This window comes from Schistocerca serialis, chromosome 1, assembly GCF_023864345.2.
Source record: "Schistocerca serialis cubense isolate TAMUIC-IGC-003099 chromosome 1, iqSchSeri2.2, whole genome shotgun sequence".
Lineage (NCBI taxonomy): Eukaryota > Metazoa > Arthropoda > Insecta > Orthoptera > Acrididae > Schistocerca > Schistocerca serialis.
The window spans coordinates 861471244-861493335 of NC_064638.1; the positions used below are offsets into that span (position 1 = coordinate 861471244).

The window sequence follows — 22092 nt, forward strand, 5'->3', positions numbered from 1 at the left end:
TTGTGAGACTAAACACTGTATAAATTGTGTATTATATACAGGAAATAGCCTCCGAGTGTAATGCAGCAGGTGTTAATCTAAAAATTAGTTATTCAAATTGCATACATCAGTGAATACATAAATTCTAAAATATTGGAAGAATGGCGTGTCTGCAGATGGTATTTACTTGGCAGATTTTGGTTCGTTTCCATAGCAGACAGCATTTTCTCCACCGAGTGTTATTTATTTTATAAATGTGTTCGTGATCGCTGATTTACCTCTGTGCGAAATGTATTTTCGGATCCAACATTTGAGTTTCGTCTTCCTTGTATTTAGCTCTTCTCGCAGCTCTAATGCCATGACCTGCAGTATAACATTCATATCCGTTCATATGATTTCATTTGAAGTCATACTGGTAACTGTGCAACGACGTAGAATTTGTGGGGTCCTGTGTGAACGGTAAATCATGGTGCGACAACAGAATGCCACAAGCTGTGGCGTCACATTAGTTGCGTTATGAACCTGGCTTTAGGACAACGTCATAGAGTTATTAATATGAGTGTTCAAGTTATGCTTGGAATCGTCGGTTAAAGCACGAAAACGATCAATATATTAATACATACAAACGTGGAAATGTATCCAAATATTTTCCAACGATATTTTGATGTTTCGATATCACTTTTTGCAGTCGACTGCAGCTTTGCGCATTCTTGCGACTGTCTTTTATTAATCGAAACCGCGAAGGTTGATAATAGAACCTAGAACGTAGTTGTTGATGCAAATGCGTGTTCTGAGTGTAGGAAGGTAACTGCGAGAACTGTGGAAAAAAATCCACTTCTTCTTATATGTTACACCTTCATTATTTTGTTGTCATTATTGGCGCTGTATATGTAATTGCCATCAACGTGCTAGATAGTGCTGCGTTTTGAGGTTATGATACAGTGTTTTTGTTTAGTTATGCTGCTTTTCTTACAGATACAGATGACAGATGTTGGATGGATGGTATTGTCGTTCTGTAGTAGCAAATGCCGAAGGAGAGGACGATGAAGATGATGAAGAAGAGGAGGAAAGTCAAGAAGAAGGAATTAATTATAAAGCCCAGTATAGGAGCTTGAAAAGGAAATTAAAGGATCTTATCTATGTGAGTTACGATTGCGACAGATTCTCATTTGATGATGTTGATTTAAGTTTCCATGTCTGTCAACCATATATTATGTTTTCGTTATTATACTATGGCGTAGAAATAACGCAGTATTATTGATCAGCATTAGCTTTGACACATTATAGTGATTTCACGTTTAAATCGTGTAGGAGTAGGGTGTAATGAAGTTACGTATTACTTAGGTATTCGTTTGGTAAGCTTTCCTGTGACCCGGTTTGGCGTTCAATTATAGTAACACGGAAATCTGATTAGAGTTATATAAGATGTTTTGTTCAATTGATGCACAGGCTTGATTTTGGCCGTGTAAACTGGAGAGATGCGTTAAGTTGGTGTAAGACTACATAATTGTATGAAGTTGTGTTACTGCCATTTGTAGAAACTGAAAATGGCAGTAATTTTTGAAAAGCTGTTCTGTATTTTATTCTTGCTTGATTCAAAATCGTTTCCCGTATGCCCATTTTCATTGTCTGAAGAGAAGTGAGACTGTTGTTGATACTGGTAGAGAATTAATTTTGGTCTAACGGTATTCATGCTAGAACAATGTATTTCTTTCTTCTGTAGTTTTAAACTGCGATTGTGCCACAATCTTTTTTGTGTCCAGATCTTACTAATTCTCACATCACTTATTTTTGTTGGTGGGTAATTTTTAGGAAAATGAGTGTTTCCAAGAAGCACTTAGGAACAGCCAGCGGCGTCTGTTGAAGATTGCAAGGGACCGCAGTTTTCTGTTGGACAGATTACTTCAGTACGAAAAATTAGATATTACATCCAGCGAAAGTGAAGAAACGGAGTCATCAGATGATGGTGAAATTGTTCGTACAGATCAGTCTAAGAGGTAATCCTAATTTATTATTCAGTGATAAGTCTGTAGTTCTAGAATTGCTGTCTTTATTTGGGAATTGTTTGTGACGCAGGCTATTACACTATTACTTCAGTGATAAGAGAACAGGGGTTCAATTTCCTTGATTTGTATTTTACTATTTGATCATTCCACCCCAACTGATCTAATCTCCCTGCCATATAATCTCAATAAAATTAGGAATTTGGTTTATAGGTTTCACGACTTATCGAAAGTAATTTTACAAATTTTTAAAGCTTGGTATGCAGATGTACTCATTTTAATGAGAGTGATTAAAATATTGTATTGTAAAGTACTGTGTGACGTTTTTGACAAAAGATTCCGTAGTTGTTAAGGGTGGTCTCCCTGTGGAATTTCCTGTGTCAACTCACTGCTGAGTACAGTAATCAATTTACGAATTGCAGGATTCATTTCGGAATAGTTCAGATATCGTGTCCACTGAAAGCGAAGAAAAATTAGTCAAGAGGAATATTCAGTAGCCTACTTGTTGTTGACTTCAACCAGTGATATAATATTAATGGCTGCTGTAACATCACCTTTCAGTACGTATTTTTGAACTTTTGTTCTTAGTTTGTGAAGCCAACAAATGTGAAAGGAAAAAAGTCTTGTTGTGGCGATGGCCTGATTTTTAGTATAATCCAGTGTCTTATGTTAGGTCGGAGAATGACAGCTGGATATTGAGTTGATGAAGCCAGCGAATGTGAAAGCCAAAATTGCAGTTGTATTGGCAGACTGATCTGTACCGTAGCCTGTTTGTAAAAATTGCTTCTGATATCATGTTATAGTTGCCCTGTTGATTTATGATGTTTGTCAGGTAGTTTTGTATCAGTAATCAAAACTGATGACTAGTATTGAACATTCATCTTTATTCAAAAATTCAACATGTAAAGTATCTTCAAAATTTGGCCATTAATTTTTCTTTATAAAGTTCCAAAAGGATTCTTTCTGTAAGAATCTAGAGTACTTTATGGTATGAATAATCACAAAGTCCTCTAGGCATTACTGTTGCACAGTTTGAAACATTTGGGGTAAAAGGGATCCAAAAAAGGAAATACAGAAGCGTCCGATTCCACCCGTCTCTTTGACCCATGACGTCACAAATATGGCGGAAACGACCATGCACTATGACTCGAATATGGCGCCTGTGATGTCATCATGTAAACATGACCACAAACACGAAAATACATTGAAAAACCAACAAACACGATCTACAGAAAACCTAATGAAACTAACGAGACAGCGTGGGAAATTGGTGGTTTTTGGGTGGGGACAAAGTAAATATAAACAAATTTAGACACACACCACCATACCAAACCACAGAAGACGACGAAAAAAATGACAACACAAAACTCCCCAAATTCCACTAAACACAATATCCTCTTGGAATTGGACTCTTCCCTTGACCAATATAGGTCAACAGAAACTACCAATACCAAATTATAACACCCAAAACTACAACCACGTCCACAATCATCACTACCTCAAAAAACACAACAAACCAACAAAATCGGAATTGAACACTTCCCTTGACCTGTTAGCCTTACGAATTCTCAACATACAGCTGTCCCTGGTCCGAAATGCTGGAACTTTAGTAAGCCTCATTTCTTCACGGCATCTGAACACCTCACGACTTCATCCAAAAATCTGAATAGTTGAAGAAATTTTATTAGAAACAACACACTGTCCCCCATAATCGCCAACAACCGAAAACTATTGACCTTGTCAGTCATATCCATACCTACCAAAGACATAAAAAAAGCAATTTACCAAAATCCACACACGACAAACAGAAAAAGACTACAGTAACGTTGAAATAACAAAACTAAAATCAGTTAACTCTCTGAAAAATATTCCGCTGATAACACAGTCCCGATACCACACGTGTGCAATGCTATCATGCAAATGAACCCCATACTCCACGTAACACGCTACCCATAAACACACCACCAGAGAGCACCACCGATCACATCAAACCGACACCTACAAACACACTACTCTCACAAACTAAATTCCGTGCCGTCATAACATCACACACCACAACAGCCTTACGTCATGGGTCAAAGCAGACTGGTGGGATCGCACACTTCTGTCGACCCCCAAAAACATTCACACAAAGTTTTAATCCGTTTTGAAGTCCTCAAAGCAGACTGGTGGGATCGCACACTTCTGTCGACCCCCAAAAACATTCACACAAAGTTTTAATCCGTTTTGAAGTCCTGTAACCCAAAAGCAGACTGGTGGGATCGCACACTTCTGTCGACCCCCAAAAACATTCACACAAAGTTTTAATCCGTTTTGAAGTCCTGTAACCCAAAGGGAAATCTCCACCTTTTAGCTTATATTAACATGTGGGAGAACTGTAATTTGTTTCATGGACACACTTTGGGAATATTGCAAATTAAACTTATAGTGGAAAATAACTTCCTTTAAATGTTTCATATAGATTTTCCTAGGTAGACTATATTACACTTCATATTTAGGCCTATCAAAGAAATTACCATTACCTGGAATTTTTAGTTGAATTTATTTATATAACTGTTGGGGTTCAGAAAATAATTAATTTAAGAATATACATGTGAGAACTGGGGTAGTCTGCACCTTTATGAATGTCTTCACATCAGACATGATGCAAAGACTAGCAAATGTTAACATTATTCCACCATCTGTGAATCATGGTTAGTATGATGTAGCTGCTCCTTTTCCATATAAAGAACGCAACTTACCTAGATTTCATTATGGGTTTTGGTAACGCTGATGAACTGCTCAACACTGTGTGGGCTTATAATTCTAATTAAGAATAGTTTTGTATGTCATCTGTTGACGTATCTACATCTATAATACATACGCCACACAGTGTACTGCAGGTAGTACCCTTTGCCATTGGCAGTCGTTCCCTTTCCTGTTCCACTCGCAAATGGAATGGGGGGGGGGGAATGACTGCCTACTAAATGCCTGCCTAAATGCCTTTTTGCAACTGACATCTCTTATCTTGTCTTTGAAGTTGTCATGTGACATGTATCAAGGTGGCAGTAGGATCATTCTGCAGTCCATCACAAATGTATATCCCCTAAATTTTGTCAGAAGTGCTTTGTCATTCTTCTTCTAGGGGTCCTCATTTAAAATGACATATTGGGTGTATATTCCACGGGACGACAAGGAAAAGTGCGAGAATTTTTTAGAATCTTGGGAATTTTTCATTGTCTTAGTTTTTGGTTAAATTTCTGTAATTTTGTCTGGTAAGGACTGATACTATAGCAAGAATATTGCTTTAACCTGCTGCAGCAATAAAACATAAATAAGAGAATAACACCAAAATAAAACTTAAAATGCAGAGAAAATGTGCCATTTACATAATGAGAACACAATGCACACACAAGCGTACACTTACAACAGATTGTGTCAGAGGCTTGAGGATGGAGAACATGCAATACTTCGTAACAACAAACTGCTTTTGACATCTCAACTCTTTGCATTTCTAACAGGTCGTGCAAAAAAATTGTGAATGGTGGTTTCAGGCAGTTACTTTGAAAGTAAATTTCCTTTTATGCAATATGGCTGAAGTTACGCTTGAGAATGTGCAATGAATGTCTTAAATCACTGACCATTTGACTCTCATTCAAAACTTAACACTTTGAGGACCAGCCATGTAGAAAAATTGCAGGCCCAAAAGACCAGCCATTTATGCCATTATTTAAAATATTACTGTCACATTTGTGTTTGATATTCTTAAAGGACAATAACAATGCCAGAAAGTATAATTATCCTTAAAAAAAACTGTGAGGTGAGTTCTTGAGCAGTTTCACATGTGATGGGCTTTTCTGTGGAAATACCGAAGTGCTCGACAGAACATATAATCAGCCAGGTAACCCATGAAATGCTTGGTGCACAATATTGAAGGTTATAATCATGCTTGTCACAAATATTCAGCTCCTGTAATTTGGGTTCTTTATATATATTAAAAAACAAAGATGCTGTCACTTACCAGGCGAGAAAGCGCTGATAGATAGACACAATAAAAAAACACACACAAATTTCAAGCTTTCGCAAGGATGTGGGTTTTATGAGAGAGGGTATAATTTTTGTTTATTTATGTCCCCGAAACTTTTCCTTCTCCTTTGATAATACTCCACTCAAGTTTGGTTCTTTTGTTACAGCATTTTGAAACTGTAACTTATATTAGTGACATTCAAGATGATTATAACTTACGTTGTTAACACGGTAAATGACACGGAAATATTAATCGTCCCCAAATATGATGGCAGACTGGCTTTTGTATCTTCCGCTGTGTAAATTGATAACTTTCTAGGCATCAAATTCATTATTATGTTCAGATGCCTACCCAGAAATGTTAGAACAATGATTGTGGTACATGGACTTGATACATGCTGTTAACATAAGAATGGCTAATGACAGACTAGATACAAAGATGTTGTGTATGTTACTGTTTGCCGCAGGAAGGGAAGAGATATTTGTGACCTGGTGTACAGGTGATTTGGAAACTGCGAAGTAGTTTATAAAACTGTCCTATTGCAACATAGAATAATTCCTGATCAGTGGCTTAGTTGATTAATAAAGGTTTAACTTAGTCCAGAATAATTGGAGCAACAAAAGTATAGTATCAGATTTGGGAATTAAATAGATGCAGTGGCACAACTGGCAACAGTAATTTTGGGTGTTTCCAGACTTCAGTACTAATCATGTTAACTAGTATCCAAAACATTAAAACCTATTACTGTAAAGTATGGAGTCATAACTTTATGATGGTAAGTATCAATATTTCCAAAACTGTGAATTAACTCAATCAGAATTTAACATTACATATCATTAACAATGATTTCAGCAACTCATTACTTTTAATTGATACGGTTTCCAGAAAAAACTAAACACGTTACTGTGACCAGCATGTTACAAATTATCTCCTGAATAATAAATTTGTGTGAAATATAGTCTGAACACCATTTGATAGATGTGGGAATACAATATACACAGCAGTAGGACAAAAATATGGAAACCCCAAAAACACAACACACAACCATTCCTGATACAGTGTAGGAGACCATTCACTCTCAAAACAGATTCCATTCATCCCTGAATGGATAAACACATTGCCTTCATGATTTTCAGGGGAATCTGAAATCATTCTTCCAGCATAGTAGCGGCAGGTACAGGTAATGGATGACAGGGGTGGATAGCACTCATGCACCCATCTCTCCAAAGTAGACCATAAAGGCTCAGTAATATTGTTATCTGGTGACTGGTGACGAGGGGAGGTGAGACAGTCCATCCTCGTGCTTACAAAAAAACCAATCCTGTATTATGTGAACTGTGTGGAAAGGGTCCTGTCATCTTGGAACACAGCATCACAATTTGGGGAAAAAACTTTGTACTGAGGGATGAACCTGACCATTCATAACCCTTGGCAGTAATGCAACCTTTCAGAGTAACCATGGAGCCAGTGGGGCACCATGGATATAATCACTGAATCTCGGCCACATTTCAGACATAAATTCGGCCAGAAGTTGGAAACAACGAAAAATGAGGCTCATCTGCTCAAATAACATTCTTCCATTGTTCCATAGTCAGGGTTTTATGTCTTAGTCACTTAAGTTTTCGTATTACATGCTTGTGCATCGTTGATGAGTGGTTTTAGAATTCCAACTTGCCCTGGAATTCCCTGCTTATGGATCTCCCCTCATATTGCTCTGGTGCTAACAGGGTTCGTGAGTGTGAAATTCAATTTGCAGGGCCATACACAGCTGTCGTTCTCTTTATTTTTCATCGTAATCATATGGTGCCTCTTGAAATGCTGCACATTTAGGCTACTTTTGTTACAGAAGCACCCACCATACAAGTACCACCAGCAGTTTGCCCTCATTCAAATTCACTAACTCTTTCATAATGCACTCACACTTGCAATGTGTTTGGGACATTGCACAGGTTCTTTTTTTAGACAAATACTACAGCACACTCTGCAGGCTTAGCTAGTATCTGCATTTGTTCAAGCATGCACTTCTCGCAGTGTTTCAATATTTGTGACCAACCTCCCGTAACAGCGTGAAAGTGTGTGGGTACAAATCTAGTGCATAGCAAGACTGTGAAAGAGCAGGTTTGCCTATAAATGTTTGTAGGCAATGCTATTTTAACAGAGCAAGCTGGAACTGTTCCATCTGCTATTATCGGATCTCCATTTTATCTTCTTCTCCTCATTTTTCAATTAAAATGATTATATATATATATATATATTGCTTAGCAACTAATGGTATATGAATCCACACTAAAGCAAGACAAATTGGTACTGAGTATCATGACTCCCCTAACAGAGGAATCATCATATAAGATCTCAATGGAAATATAAAGAAACACAGCAAACATTTTAAAATGGTAACATAACATACTGTGTGTGTGTGTGTGTGTGTGTGTGTGTGTGTGTCTATATATATATATAATAGACGGAAACATTCCACGTAGGAAAAATATATCTAAAAACAAAGATGATGTGACTTACCAAATGAAAGTGCTGGCAGGTCGACAGACACACAAACATACACACAAAATTCAAGCTTTCACAACAAGCTGTTGCCTCATCAGGAAAGAGGGAAGGAGAGGGAAAGACGAAAGGATGTGGGTTTTAAGGGAGAGGGTAAGGAGTCATTCCAATCCCGGGAGCGGAAAGACTTACCTTAGGGGGAAAAAAGGACGGGTATACACTCGCGCGCACACATACACACACATATCCATCCACACATATACAGACACAAGCACTCATGCACCCATCTCTCCAAAGTAGACCATAAAGGCTCAGTAATATTGTTATCTGGTGACTGGTGACGAGGGGAGGTGAGACAGTCCATCCTTTTTTCCTCCTAAGGTAAGTCTTTCCGCTCCCGGGTTTGGAATGACTCCTTACCCTCTCCCTTAAAACCCACATCCTTTCGTCTTTCCCTCTCCTTCCCTCTTTCCTGATGAGGCAACAGCTTGTTGTGAAAGCTTGAATTTTGTGTGTATGTTTGTGTGTCTGTCGACCTGCCAGCACTTTCATATATATATAATCATTTTAATCAAAAAATGATGAGAAGAAGATGAAATGGAGATCCGATAATAGCAGATGGAACAGTTCCAGCTTGCTCTGTTAAAATAGCATTGCCTACAAACATTTATAGGCAAACCTGCTCTTTCACAGTCTTGCTATGCACTAGATTTGTACCCACACACTTCCACACTGTTACGGGAGGCGCAAAAATCTTAAACGCTCCTTTACTTTATGGCACAGTTCTAGTGTCGCAACACTAACGTTTGTGCCCATTTCCATGCCATAGTAATGGATGATTTATTCATTGCTGTCTTTTGTATACCTTAGACCAGCTGCTGATCTAGCTTGTCCCCATGCCATCGCATGAATCAAATGTGTCTGGAGCTGCTTCTACTTGCACCTCCAACAAGCTGTTCGAGGAAATGCATCAATCACACTTTCATTTCTTGTCCTTGACCCATGGAATTTCTTATTGAATCTTTTAAGCCTATTACCTCAAATGGCTGTATCGAAGTGGTTGTTATGCTGATGCTCTCTACGTCTGTTGTTGCTCTAAATGTGAGGCATCAATTGCATCTCTTGTATTTCTGTTGTATTCTCAATTGGTCAATCCATCCCCTTGGTTACATTAATTGTCACTTTTCCAATCGGCCACATGCATATTTTGGTGCCACCCATCTACCCTCTTGTAATAAATCAACTTCATGAATCATCACCAAAAATTCCTCAGTGACTTTGTCATGTAGTGTGAGCAACTTCTCAAGGTACTCGATTGGTATTTTGTTTTGTTATATAAACAAATGTCTGTTGGTGACCTCTCGTGGTCCAAGCACTTTGCTTTCTTCAGATATTCCCTGAAATACTGTCAAGCTGTACTATTGACTGTTGTACATTTCATAGTCAAAGTTCTCATAATCTTGATATCTTTCTGTGGCACCTGCTGCCCACAAGCACTGAACTTGCATTCGGGACGATGATGGTTCAAACCTGCGTTCAGCCATCCTCATCTAGGTTTTCTGTGATTTCCCTAAATTGCTTCAGGCAAATGCCTGGATGGTTCCTTTGAAAGGGCATGGCTGACGTCCTTCCCTAATCCGGGCTTGTGCTCTGTCTCTAATGACCTCGTTGTTGACAGGACATTAAACACAAATCTCCTCCTCCTGCCCACAAGCGGTGTCACCTTGCAGCTGATCTGTAGCAAAAAGTTACTTATGTTGCTCATCACGTCAGCAATAAGACAAAACACCAGAAAATGATTTGACAAAAACAAATGGGTAGACTTACTTCCTTCCAAGCGGGAAGGTGTAAGTTGCTACCTTCTGCAACAGGGACCCGTCCAGCTAACTTCTCCCCCACTTCATTTGTAGTGCTGTACTGCTCTTGTGATGTACAAAATTTGCCCACTCAGCTTTTAAGTGCGGAGATCTGTGAGTTCAGTGCACAGATTTTCCATTACAGATCTTGGGATGGGAGCATTATCTCCCTCAGTGCCTTGGCTTGTAATTTTATCATGTTGACTTGCACTTGCACAGTGTGTAGTTCACTTAGTACCTGGCACTGAGCCTTAGATACATCCTCAACAAGAACCATAACTTAGTTAACCTTTGTTAGCTCCAGGTTTACCAACTTTGTATTTAACCTTTCATTAACAAAAGTTTCAGTTTCCTTGTATTGTTGGGAAAATGCCTTTTTGGGGCTCTTGTTGTGGCCTTCCTGTTGACTTGTGCACTGTTCATCTAACCTACAGGGTTGCTCTTTGTGCCACTCATCAAACTTTTTCTCCAAAATATCCATGAATTTTTTTGTCCAGCTACTCGGTTGATTTTACTAACTCCTGTCAGAGTTTATACCCTAGCTTTTTAAATTTCTGATTTAATGTTAACAGCTTGGTTTGTCAGCCAGGTGTTCACTGTTTTTTTGAATGCAGCTACATCTATACGACTGCTCTGCAATTCACAGTTAAGTCTGTGGCAGACACAGCTTTTTGAGAAGTTGCTGTCTTGACAATAGTGACATTCTTCTTGACTCGTCCTCAGCAAAGGTTTTTAGTTGCAACATCAGCACAGCAAATTGTTCTGCTGTGGCTATAGATACTAAAAATTCCATACTAGGCTAATATCTAAGTGTTTGCCCCCTGGATAAAAATTGTGAGTGTAGAATCAATACTAAATTAATGTATGTTGGCAAGTGTAGTGGATGTCAACAATGCGTACAACCGTCCTCAACCAATCTGAAGCTGTCGTCTCTGAAACAGTTTAGCAGCACTCAAACATACTGGTCTGCTAATATATCAGATCTGCTGCTGCGCAGTCATATATACTGTAAGAAATTTAATTTGCGCTTTTCAGATGCACATCTTACTCCAAAGAAAACTAAACTAAAAAAATAACTGCTCTCTGGTGAAAGTCTATACTACAACCATTAAGTAATAGTAACTTGTGTGTGTTTGCTGACATTGCTCTCTGTCATACATTTTGTTTTAAACAATGGAAAATCCAGGATGGATTGTAACACTATTATGAAAAGGGTAGTTGCTACATACCATATAGTGGAAATGTACCAGCCTCCTCCTTACTCTGATCACCCATTTGTGTCTCCCATCATGCACTGCTCCTTGCAGTCTGGCTTTATCTCCCAGAGACCTTGGTTATGTGTCTTTTTGTTCTGCCTATCTGTGCTCAGCATGTCCGCTATATGGTGAATAGCAACTACCCCTTTCATAGTATATTTGGTTTTCTCATTTTAATTCCTTCCTATCACCTTTTGGCTCTTTACAGTTTCCAGTGCTCGCCAGACTGGGTTCATTAGTGCTGGTTAAATGTGAAACAGAAATTACAAGACATGCATTAGTACATACCATTACGACTACTGTATTTATGTGTAAATTGACTCTTATGAAACTTTGCATATGAAGATTGCTGCCCTGTCCCTGTTTGGTTGTCGTCTATAACATATGTTTTATTGGAATACGAATTCCTCCTAAAAATATGTTATGTATTTGCTACTAGACAAATGGAGCTTTAAACAAAAGAAATAGTGATTAATATTGAAAAATGTAGCAAAGGCAACTTTTTTGAACTCGTCTGTTTTTAGTGACCTTTTCCCTTTACAAATATTTGTTTATCCTTATTGCTAGCAAATATTCTCCTACGAACGTCTGCTTCAGTCAGTGGTACAGAAAGAAGTACCATATTCAGATTTTTATTATAGGATGAACTTACCTCTCAGCAATAACTAACTAAAGCCTACTGAAATGAAAATGATCTATTCCTGCTACTGAGAGGGGAAGTGTATGAGTTAAAACACCACTTGCGTAGCACATAGCAGGATTGTGGTTTATTCTGATATCTGAACTGTCACTAATAGTGATTGCTCATATTTTCTCTTAACATATTTAACTTACCTGATAGTGTTCACATTTTGGGTAATTGTTTTGTAAGGTTTGTGAGAGGCTGTTTTGAAACATACAGTATCCATGTAGGCTGGAATTGGTACACAGAGAGAGATTGCGAGTGGTGAAGTCAATGGAATAAGGTTCAAATATGTACCAAATCATTTACATAGTTCACTATATCAGTGTGCCATGTCACCACAAGCAGTTACTTCCCCCATCCATTTCCGTGTCTATATCTACCGTATTTACTCGAATCTAAGCCGCACTTTTTTTCCGGTTTTTGTAGTCCAAAAAACCGCCTGTGGCTTAGAATCGAGTGCAAAGTAAGCGGAAGTTCTGAAAAATGTTGGTAGGTGCTGCCACAACTAACTTCTGTCGTCGAATATATGTAGCGCTACGCAGGCATGAGGCATGCTTCGCAGGCACAAAGACAAATACTGGCACCAAAACCTCTGCGTCAGTAAATAAATAAAAAACAGGTGGAAGACGAGCTTTTTTTTTTCTCCGCCCCGAGTTTCGACCACTGCATTTTCATACATTATCCAACGAAGTAAATACAAATTCCGTATTGTTCCTCTTCGAACGTAGCAGCATTTCAATGTACTACGAAAATCCGACTGGCAAGACTGTTTGGGATATTTGTCAATATGGCCAACTCTGCTTTCTGAATTTTTTCCTAACTGTGAGAAGAAATGGTTGCTAATAGGAACTTTTATGAATTGTGAATCACATGCAGTATTCTCTTCACCATAAGAATAATACGAATATAAACATTTTGCCATGGATTCTTTCGTGTTTGCTGCTATCTCATTTAAATCCTGTCCGCCTAATAAACTACGAAACTAGAGTGAGACAACAGCAGATGCGGAAGAATATACATACCATGTCATGTTTATATTCGTATTATTCTTATGCCTAATAGTGATACAGTCAAAAATGAAGCACGGCAATTGACTAGATTTTTAAATCTAAGATGACTCTAATTTCTGTGCACAATGTAATGTACTAAAGAGGCGTCTGCAAAGATTTTCAAACGGAAAAAATTTTTGCTAAATTCTCGTTCAGAACATCTTCTATCATACGCAGTCTATTATTTGATTCTTGTTGATCATTATCAAAGAGAGCAGAAACGAATAGCAGTCTCATGCCATTGTTTTGCTAATGAGACGATTCCTCTCTTTGTTTTTTTTAAATTATAAGCGGCGGTAGCTTGCTCAAAAGCAAGCCATGCCGCGAGCGGCGACAGGCCGTAAACCCTCATTTTCAGAATGCGACAAACAATGCATCACACAGTACAGTAATGCATTTTCAGCTTTGAGTGACGGAAACACCTATAACAAAGAGAACTGCTCTTGTCAGATCAAAGAAAAATAAGCAATCAATTCAAACCAGATGAAGCACGTGAAAAAGGAAGGGTACCCGTATAAATACGGACGAAGCGCCAGACGCATAACAACAGCTACCTGGTAAAGCTTAACTGCTAAGCTTAAGACTCGAACCAAACTACTACAGCTGTATTGTCATTCATTCAACCTAAATTGTGTGTCATATTACAATGGACCAAGTTTGTTTCAATTTGGAAGTGCGGCCTAAAACTTTTCTCTCCCCTTGAATTTCGAGTCTCAGATTTCAGGCGCGGCTTAGATTCGGGAAAATTTTTTTTCCTCGATTTCGAGTCTCATTTTTCAGGTGCGGCTTAGATTCGAGTGCGGCTTAAATTCGAGTAAATACGGTATGTCTACATCCTTATTCTGAAGCCACTGTGAAATGTATGGCAGAAGGTACTTCCCATTGTACCAGTTGCTAAGTTTTCTTCCCAGTCCACTCGTGTACTGAGCACAGGAAGAAAGATAGCTTAAACACCTCTGTGCCACCGTAATTGCTCCAATTTTCACTTTGTGATCCCAATGGGAGTGGTACGTATTGTATTGCAGTATATTCCTGGGTTCTTACTTAAGGTTGGTAATTCCAGCTTTCTAAGTCAGATTTCACAGGATAACTTGTCTCTATCTTCATGCTTTTGCCAGTGAAACGAACCTGTGACCATTTGCATTGCCCCCCTTTGTATACGTTCACTATCCCATGTTAATCTTTTTTTGTTCATGTTGCACACACTCGAGAAATATTGTGGGACGAGTTGCAAAAGTGTTTTGTAAGTAGTCTCCTTTGTAGGCTGATTACGTTGCACTAATATGTTACCAGTGAACTGAAATCTGCTACCAGTTTTACCTACTGTTGAGCCTAAGTGAGGATTTCATCTCGTATCCCTATAAATTGTTACTCCTGTGTATCTGTGGTTTGACCAGTTTCCAGCTGTGCCTCATTGATGTTGTAGTCACAGGATACTATAGTTCTTTGTTTTCTGAAGTGCATAAAGTTACATTTCTAACATTTAAAGCTTGTGCTAATCTTCGTACCAGTTTGAAATCTTACCAAGATACAATTGAACAGTTTTTAAGTACTTCATTGTACAGTACATAATTACAAATAACTGTACCATCTGGAAAAAGTTTGAGGTTATACTTAATATTGTCTGCAAGGTCATTAATGTACAAGATGAACAGCACAGGTCCCAACACATGTACTGCACTTATTATTCCGTCAAGAAATCATTATTGCTTGGGATTTTAATGATTATGAAAAGCAGCTATTGATACCTTCCCAGGTTTGAAATTCAGTGAGGAATCATAATGAGCATATTCTTCAATGAACTGTGAATTCTCGCAAAGGATTTGTTGTAGCCTCCATTCAAAGCCAGATCATCATGTTCGAAAATGCTTGAGGCTGGTGATGGTGATCTGACAATGATGATAAGTTTGTCAGCATGAAAGGTGTTAGAGAAAAAGTTACCATGCTTAACTTGTTTTGGTGCCTTACCATTAAAGTTTCAAAAGAGGGCCTACTGTTTAAAAGACAGGAAAACATTGTGGTAAGTGGACACATCACTTTATGGTTTAAATTCTTCTGAGCTGCCCAGTTGTAAAAGCTGTGAAGTTTTCATTGATTAGCGTGACATATTAAAGCTGTGCATTTCAAATCATGCTAAGAAAACTGTAGGTTGTTTGTTTGGGTTGTGTGAAAAAGAGTTACTGAGTTCATCGTTCCAAAAAGAACTTTTAAATTCCTTAGAAACCCTGGCAGAAAATAAGAGGGGCAGATTTCATTCTGAAGAAACAAAAAAAGGCCGTTTTTCATTTCTTTCTTTTTTTTCCCCACTCTGACAATGTTTGTCAGCTTTGTGCAGCTGTGGTGATAAGACAATTGTATCCTGCAGTTTCTAAGTTGGTAGCTACAGTTAGCAGTGAGTCAATGCAATAAGTTTCACAAGGAGACCACTCTTAACTACTATGTAATCTTTTGTCAAATGTGACAAAGAATTTTGAGTGTCAAGCATGACATTTTCTTGAATTAGTGCAACACGTCAGGTATTGCAGTCAAGAACTACAAATTTGTATAGTTATGTTTAGGAAGTTTGGACTCTACATACCAAATTTTAGCAAAATCTGTGATGCTAAAGTGGAGGGGGAGGGACATAGACAAAGTTTCCTGGAATGAGTCTAATGATATGCTAAGGACCTTGCTACTCATACTACATGTAATTGAATATGAAGGGGTTATAATATTCAAAGTGGCAGCTAATACACAAGTGTTGGCAAAATTAAGAGCTAAATTTTAAACTTAATAAAGCAAATTTTATGATATTCTATTCGAGCTATGTCAGAATATTCTGGCTTTCAGCAGTTTTCTGTGCGGGTTTTTTCAGGAGAACACTATTACCAGCCCCAGGAGATACAGAGAGACTTAAGTACAGTTACTTTCTGGAAAGCTATAGATATTCTTTGCTCCTCTCCCTTTGGAGAAGGACTCCGTACCAGTACCAGTACTAGTCCTAGCCAATGTGAACTTCTTTCTTTTTCACAAAGTTGCAGGATGTTAATGTAATCCTTGGAAGATGCTGTGAAAAACAAAAAGGGTACATACTGCCTAAATAATTTCCTTGCTTGTTGCTAGGTTAGGGCAACATTGCCTTGCTGTATAGGAGCAGTGCATTGATTTTTTTTGCTCATTTGTTGTTATCGAAACGAACTTATTCTCTCCTGCTGCCGCCAGTTCGTCAAAGAATCGAACATTCATGTATAAAACAGCTCCAAACATCTGATTTCTTTACAAATATGACAATGTTTTAAATACACACATCAAAAAAAGTTTTGCATCACCTCGGTTCAGAGAGTTCCGGGACCTGTACAGAAAATAGGAATAGAGATCAATATAAATATAATTTTCTCCCTTTTTATTGCTCATGAAAACCACACATTCCATGTTGTACCATTATACAGTGCGACCTTGAGAGGTTGTGGTACAGATTGCTGTACACACCGGTACCTCTAATACCCAGTAGCACATCCTCTTGGATTGATGCATGCCTGTATTTGTCATGGCATACTAGCCTAAACTTCATCAAGACACGATTGGTCCAGATTGTCCCACTCCTAAACGACGATTCGGCGTAGAGCCCCCAGAGTGGTTGGTGGCTCATGTCATCCATAAACAGCCCTTTTCAATCTATCCCAGGCATGTTCGATAGGGTTCATATCTGGAGAACATGCTGGCCACTCTAATCGAGCAATGTCATTATCCTGAAGGAAGTAATTCACAAGATGTGCACGATGGGGGCGTGAATTGTCGTCCATTAAGACGAATGCCTCGCCAATATGCTGCCGATATGGTTGCACTATCAGTTGGAGGATGGCATTTACCTATCGTACAGCCGCTACGGCGCCTTCCATGACCACCAGCAGCGTACATTGGCCCCACATAATGCCACCCCTATAAACAGGAGGGAACCTCCACCTTGCTGCACAGTGCGTCTAAGGCATTCAGCCTGACCGGGTTGCCCACAAACATGTCTCTGACGATTGTCTGGCTGAAGGCATATGCAATACTCATCAGTGAAGAGAATGTCATGCCAATCTTAAGCGGTCCATTTGGCAGTTTGTTGGGCCCATCTGTACCGCGCTGCATGGTGTTGTGATTGCAAAGATGGACCTCGCCATGGACATCCGGAGTGAAGTCGAGCATCATGCAGCCTATTGCACGTGGTTTGAGCCGCAACACAAAGTCCCGTGGCTGCACGAAAAGCATTATTCAACATGGTGGTGTTGCTGTCAGGATTCCTCCGAGCCATAATCCATAGGTAGTGGTCAGCCACTGCAGTAGTAGCCCTTAGGCGCCCTGAGTGAGGCATGTCATCGACAACTCGTGTCTCTGTGTATCTCCTCCATGTCTGAACAACATTGCTTCGTTTCACTATGAGATGCCTGGACACTTCGCTTGTTGAGAGCCCTCCTGGCACAAAGTGACAATGCAGATGCGATCAAACCACAGTATTGGCCATCTAGGCAGGGTTGAACTACAGATAACAGGAGCCGTGTACCTCCTTCCTGGTGGAATGACTGGAACTGATAGGCTGTCTGACCCTCTGTATAACAGGCGCTGCTCGTGCGTGGTTGTTTACATCTTTGGGTGGGTTTAGCGACATCTCTGAAAAGTCGAAGGGACTGTGTCTGTGATAAAAAATCCACAGTCAACATCTATCTTCCGGAGTTCTGGGAACTGGGGTGATGCAAAACTTGTTTCGATTTTTACTTGGCCTTATGCGTGCAAACAAGATAAAGTTTAGAAAAGGTTTGAAATTATGTGTAAAGACAGTTGAAAGTTGCTAAGAGCTCTCATTCTCAAATCTGGATGAATATAACTGGGTAACTGGCATGTCATGAGTTACACTCCCTGAAGACATATGCGATTTCTGATTGTAGTCCCTCTCTTACTGGGTTGAACCTCTAACATAAGATTATCTGTCTGAACGAGTAGATTATGACAGACTTTAAAATTTTTAAATTCGGTCAGTGTTTATATGAACTACTGAATATTTTTGTTGCCCTTAGCTGTTAGGCAATCTGCAACTGAGGCTGTGCATCATGAACAATGAATCAGGTTAGCTATTCAGTAATATTGATTGCATAAATTCGGTAGTTCCAATATCTGGGAACACTTTGGCAGATTTATTGTTTGTTCTTAAGATTTACATCTGTCCATAAAAAAATACCGTCCGTTGTACGGTTACGTGTAAGTAACAATTGAGAGAATTTAAAATAATTCATCATGCAAGGCAGCTATTATTGGTTGGTGCATTTAGCTATGTTTCAGCTCACGTCATGACTTTTTTACATGATTCTCTTCCAATTGTAAGGTGAACCCAGACTGAAAAATCAAATGTATTGAGCCAGACCACACAAAAAAATGACATAATGAACAAGAGACAACGGCAATATCATCATATGCCTGCTAATACTGCCTATACAAAAATCTCCAGTTATTGCTTTGCACTGTGGTGTGTGCCCCTTTGAAATAGTAGTCAAAGTGCTGCGAGACAGAGAGAGAGATAGATAGATAACGCGGGAGGGCCTCTTTATATTTATTTGCAAGATAATTTTGCTTGTTGTAGTTAAAATACAAATGGCTGATAATGGAACTTAATTTAATAGTGCAAATTCTCTAATTCTGTTTACAGAAGGAAAGTAGAGCAGAACATCAACAATCACACGTCAGTAGGTCAGTCATCCTCTGGAGCTGCCAGGAACCATAACCCAGTCAAGAAGAAGAGACCACAACTTAAAACTCCAAAGCAGAATAGTACTCCTCCAGTAAGTGTAATTGCTGTGGTTTAAACACTGTAATTGTTTAAAAGTTTACTTGTTGGTAGAGTTCGTAATTAGTTTCAGCCTAATGATTTTACGAGGGTCACTCCAAAAGAAATGCACACTGTTTTTGTAAAAATACAGTTTCATTCTGCATGTGTGAAAGTTTTACAGTGTGTAGATACATCCTTCGCGCTTTTTTCAAACTTAGTTCAACCTATTCCCGTGAGTGGCGTCGTCACAGCATGTCTTCAAGATGGCTGCTACACTTGACGTTCGTCAGAAGCAACGTGCTGTCATAGAATTTCTGTGCTCTGAAAACAAGACAGTAGGAAACATCCACAAGAGGTTGAAAAAGGTGTATGGAGATGTTGCTGTCGATCGCAGTACAGTTAGTCGGTGGGCAAGCAGGTTACATGATGAAAGTGGGACGGCAACATTGAGGATTGTCCTCGCAGCGGCAGGCCTTGTACTGCACACACTCCAGACAGTGTGCAGAGAGTTAACGAATTGGTGACTGCTGACAGATGCATCACAGTGAATGAATTGTCACGCTACGTTGGGATAGGGGAAGGAAGTGTTTGCAGAATACTGAAAGTGTTGGTGTTAAAAAAGGTTTGTGCCGGGTGGGTTCCAAGGATGTTGACAATGGCTCATAAAGAAACAACGGTATGCAGCAAACTTATGGAACAGTACGAGAAAGTGGAGATGAATTTCTTGGAAGAATTGTGACAGGAGATGAAACATGGCTCCATCATTTTTCACCAGAGATGAAGAGGCAGTCAATGGAGTGGCATCATGCAAATTCACCCAAGGGGGGGGAAAAAAAAAAATTCAAAACCACACCTTCTGCTGGAAAAGTTATGGCTACGGTGCTTTTCGATTCCGAAGGACTCTTGCTTGTGGACATCATGCCAAGTGGAACCACCATAAATTCTGATGCATATGTGATGACACTGAAGAAACTTCAAGCTCGACTGAGTAGTGTTCAACCACATCGGCAAAAGCAGGATGTTTTGCTGTTGCACGACAATACATGGCCACATGTCAGTCAAAAAACCATGAAGCGATCACAAAACTCGGATGGACAACACTGAAACACCCGCCTTACAGTCCTGACCTGGCTCCATGTGACTATCATCTCTGTGGGAAACTGAAAGACTCTCTTCATGGAACAAGGTTTAAAGATGATGACTCCCTTGTGCACGCTGCCAAACAGTGGCTCCAACAGGTTGGTTCAGAATTTTATCGTGCAGGTATACAGGCGCTGGTTCCCAGATGGTGTAAGGCAGTTGAGAGGGATGGAAATTACATGGAGAAATGAAAATATTGTTCCTAAAGGATGTATCTACACACTGTAAAACTTTCAGACATGTAGAATAAAAGACGGATTTTTTTTTTTTTTAAAGTGTGCATTTCTTTTGGAATGACCCCCGTATATGTTGGTGATAGGTTTATTGAAGTGATTCATTTCTAGGTATTCGGAAATGTGCCAGTTACCATGCTCTCAGATGGGCATATGACTCCAGAAGAAGTTGAACGACATTTGGAATCTAGGCAGTCATATCTGGAGCTTGTACCAGAAAAGGCCCTGCCCACAGTACCTGCAGAGATGTTCAGTAATGATCCATCTTTAGACAGGTAATGTATTACAATTAATTATACATAAATTGTTAATTCTCACCATGTTGATGATTCTTAAAGATAAGTCTTGTTTTTCCAGTGAATCAAATGAAATATTTGAACTAGAGACATCTCCAAGCAATATGGGTGAAGACTGTCTGAGTGTTGACATGATAGCTGAGTGAACAATGTCAACAAGAAAAATGAGCTTTCATAAGCATTAATTACTATTAATGTATGCTTAAGTAAGAACAGCAATATTCTGTGTAAATACAGTTCACGTTTATGTGATTATTTTCTCATTTCAGTTGTCTTTTTCTCTGTAAATAATTTGCTAGTATTGTTATGTTTTCATTAACACAAATGTGAACCAAGCTAGCAAGAAAATAGCCTGTGTGGAGAAAATCTGTGATAAGCTTGTTGAAAGAATATTTGTGTTGTCTTCTCATTTCTTTCCAGTACATTTAAGCTGTGAATGTCCAATCCATAGCTGCTGCATGAATGACGTATTACAGAACACTGTACCACTTTTCAGTGTAATTTAGTGCTGATTTTAGTAAGGTAATTTTTTATGTATATTTGCCGTACTCTGTAACATGATGCCTTAAAATAAATATAAATGATGCCATTTTTTATTGTATGAATATACCATTTTTTCCGTTAAGAAGAAAATGACGATTTCTACAAAGTTTTTTTTTTACTTTTATTTTTTATTTCATTATTTCATTTGCAGATGATTTTCAGCCAACATGAGTTCATTAATGAATGGGAGCTATGTATAAAGGACAGTTGCACAGGGCTGGGGGGGGGGGGGGGGGGAGAATCTCTTGATATAGTAGTACGTATTCATGGATTTCCATGTTGTGTGTGATTTTCTACTCGTATTTGTCAAAGAAATCAAAAAATGGTAATTACATCATGCCACATTCCCAAGGAAAAAAAGCTTGTCTTCGCACCAAATGTAGGTTTAAAGACCATGGGCCTCCATTTGAGAAGATCAGAATTCACATTCCCCTCAGGTAATGCACACATGCCTGTGTGGTTCTTTTGCATAGGAAATTGCACATTCTCTTTCTCATCCTTGTGTACTGAATTTGCTTGGTGCCTTCCTAGATGAGTCTCCATTCCTTCCAAACTAACCATGTAAGCATTGACTAGATGTGGCTTAAATTCAAAACAGTAGTACTGACTGCAGCGGAGACATTTTTAGCAAATAAATTAATAAGAGACAGAACTGATCTCCCAAAACAGGTCAGAACACTGTTGTAGAAGCAACAAAAAAGGCATGCCAAATTTGAAAATGATCTCCAACTCTTAACGATCAGAGAAGTTCTACAGAAGTTTGAA

The 22092-nt window shown here is 38.9% G+C and overlaps 1 protein-coding gene across 1 annotated transcript; it reads left to right on the forward strand.

Moving 5' to 3' along the window:
• Positions 1 to 676: 676 nt before the first annotated feature.
• Positions 677 to 21375, forward strand: LOC126458397 (uncharacterized). The gene is made up of 6 exons (XM_050095411.1): positions 677 to 783; positions 955 to 1120; positions 1792 to 1976; positions 18996 to 19128; positions 20600 to 20763; positions 20846 to 21375. The coding sequence occupies exons 2-6, from the start codon at positions 968 to 970 to the stop codon at positions 20928 to 20930; spliced, it is 720 nt and encodes a 239-aa protein (XP_049951368.1). The 5' UTR covers positions 677 to 783; positions 955 to 967; the 3' UTR covers positions 20931 to 21375.
• The last annotated feature ends 717 nt before the right edge of the window (positions 21376 to 22092 follow it).

Bases quoted from the DNA above. Each gene is read 5' to 3' on its own strand.
- LOC126458397 (XM_050095411.1), top strand. From the start codon at position 968: ATGTTGGATGGATGGTATTGTCGTTCTGTAGTAGCAAATGCCGAAGGA. The intron at 1,121-1,791 runs GTGAGTTACGAT...GGTAATTTTTAG, and splicing joins AATTAAAGGATCTTATCTAT to GAAAATGAGTGTTTCCAAGA. The intron at 20,764-20,845 runs GTAATGTATTAC...TTGTTTTTCCAG, and splicing joins AATGATCCATCTTTAGACAG to TGAATCAAATGAAATATTTG.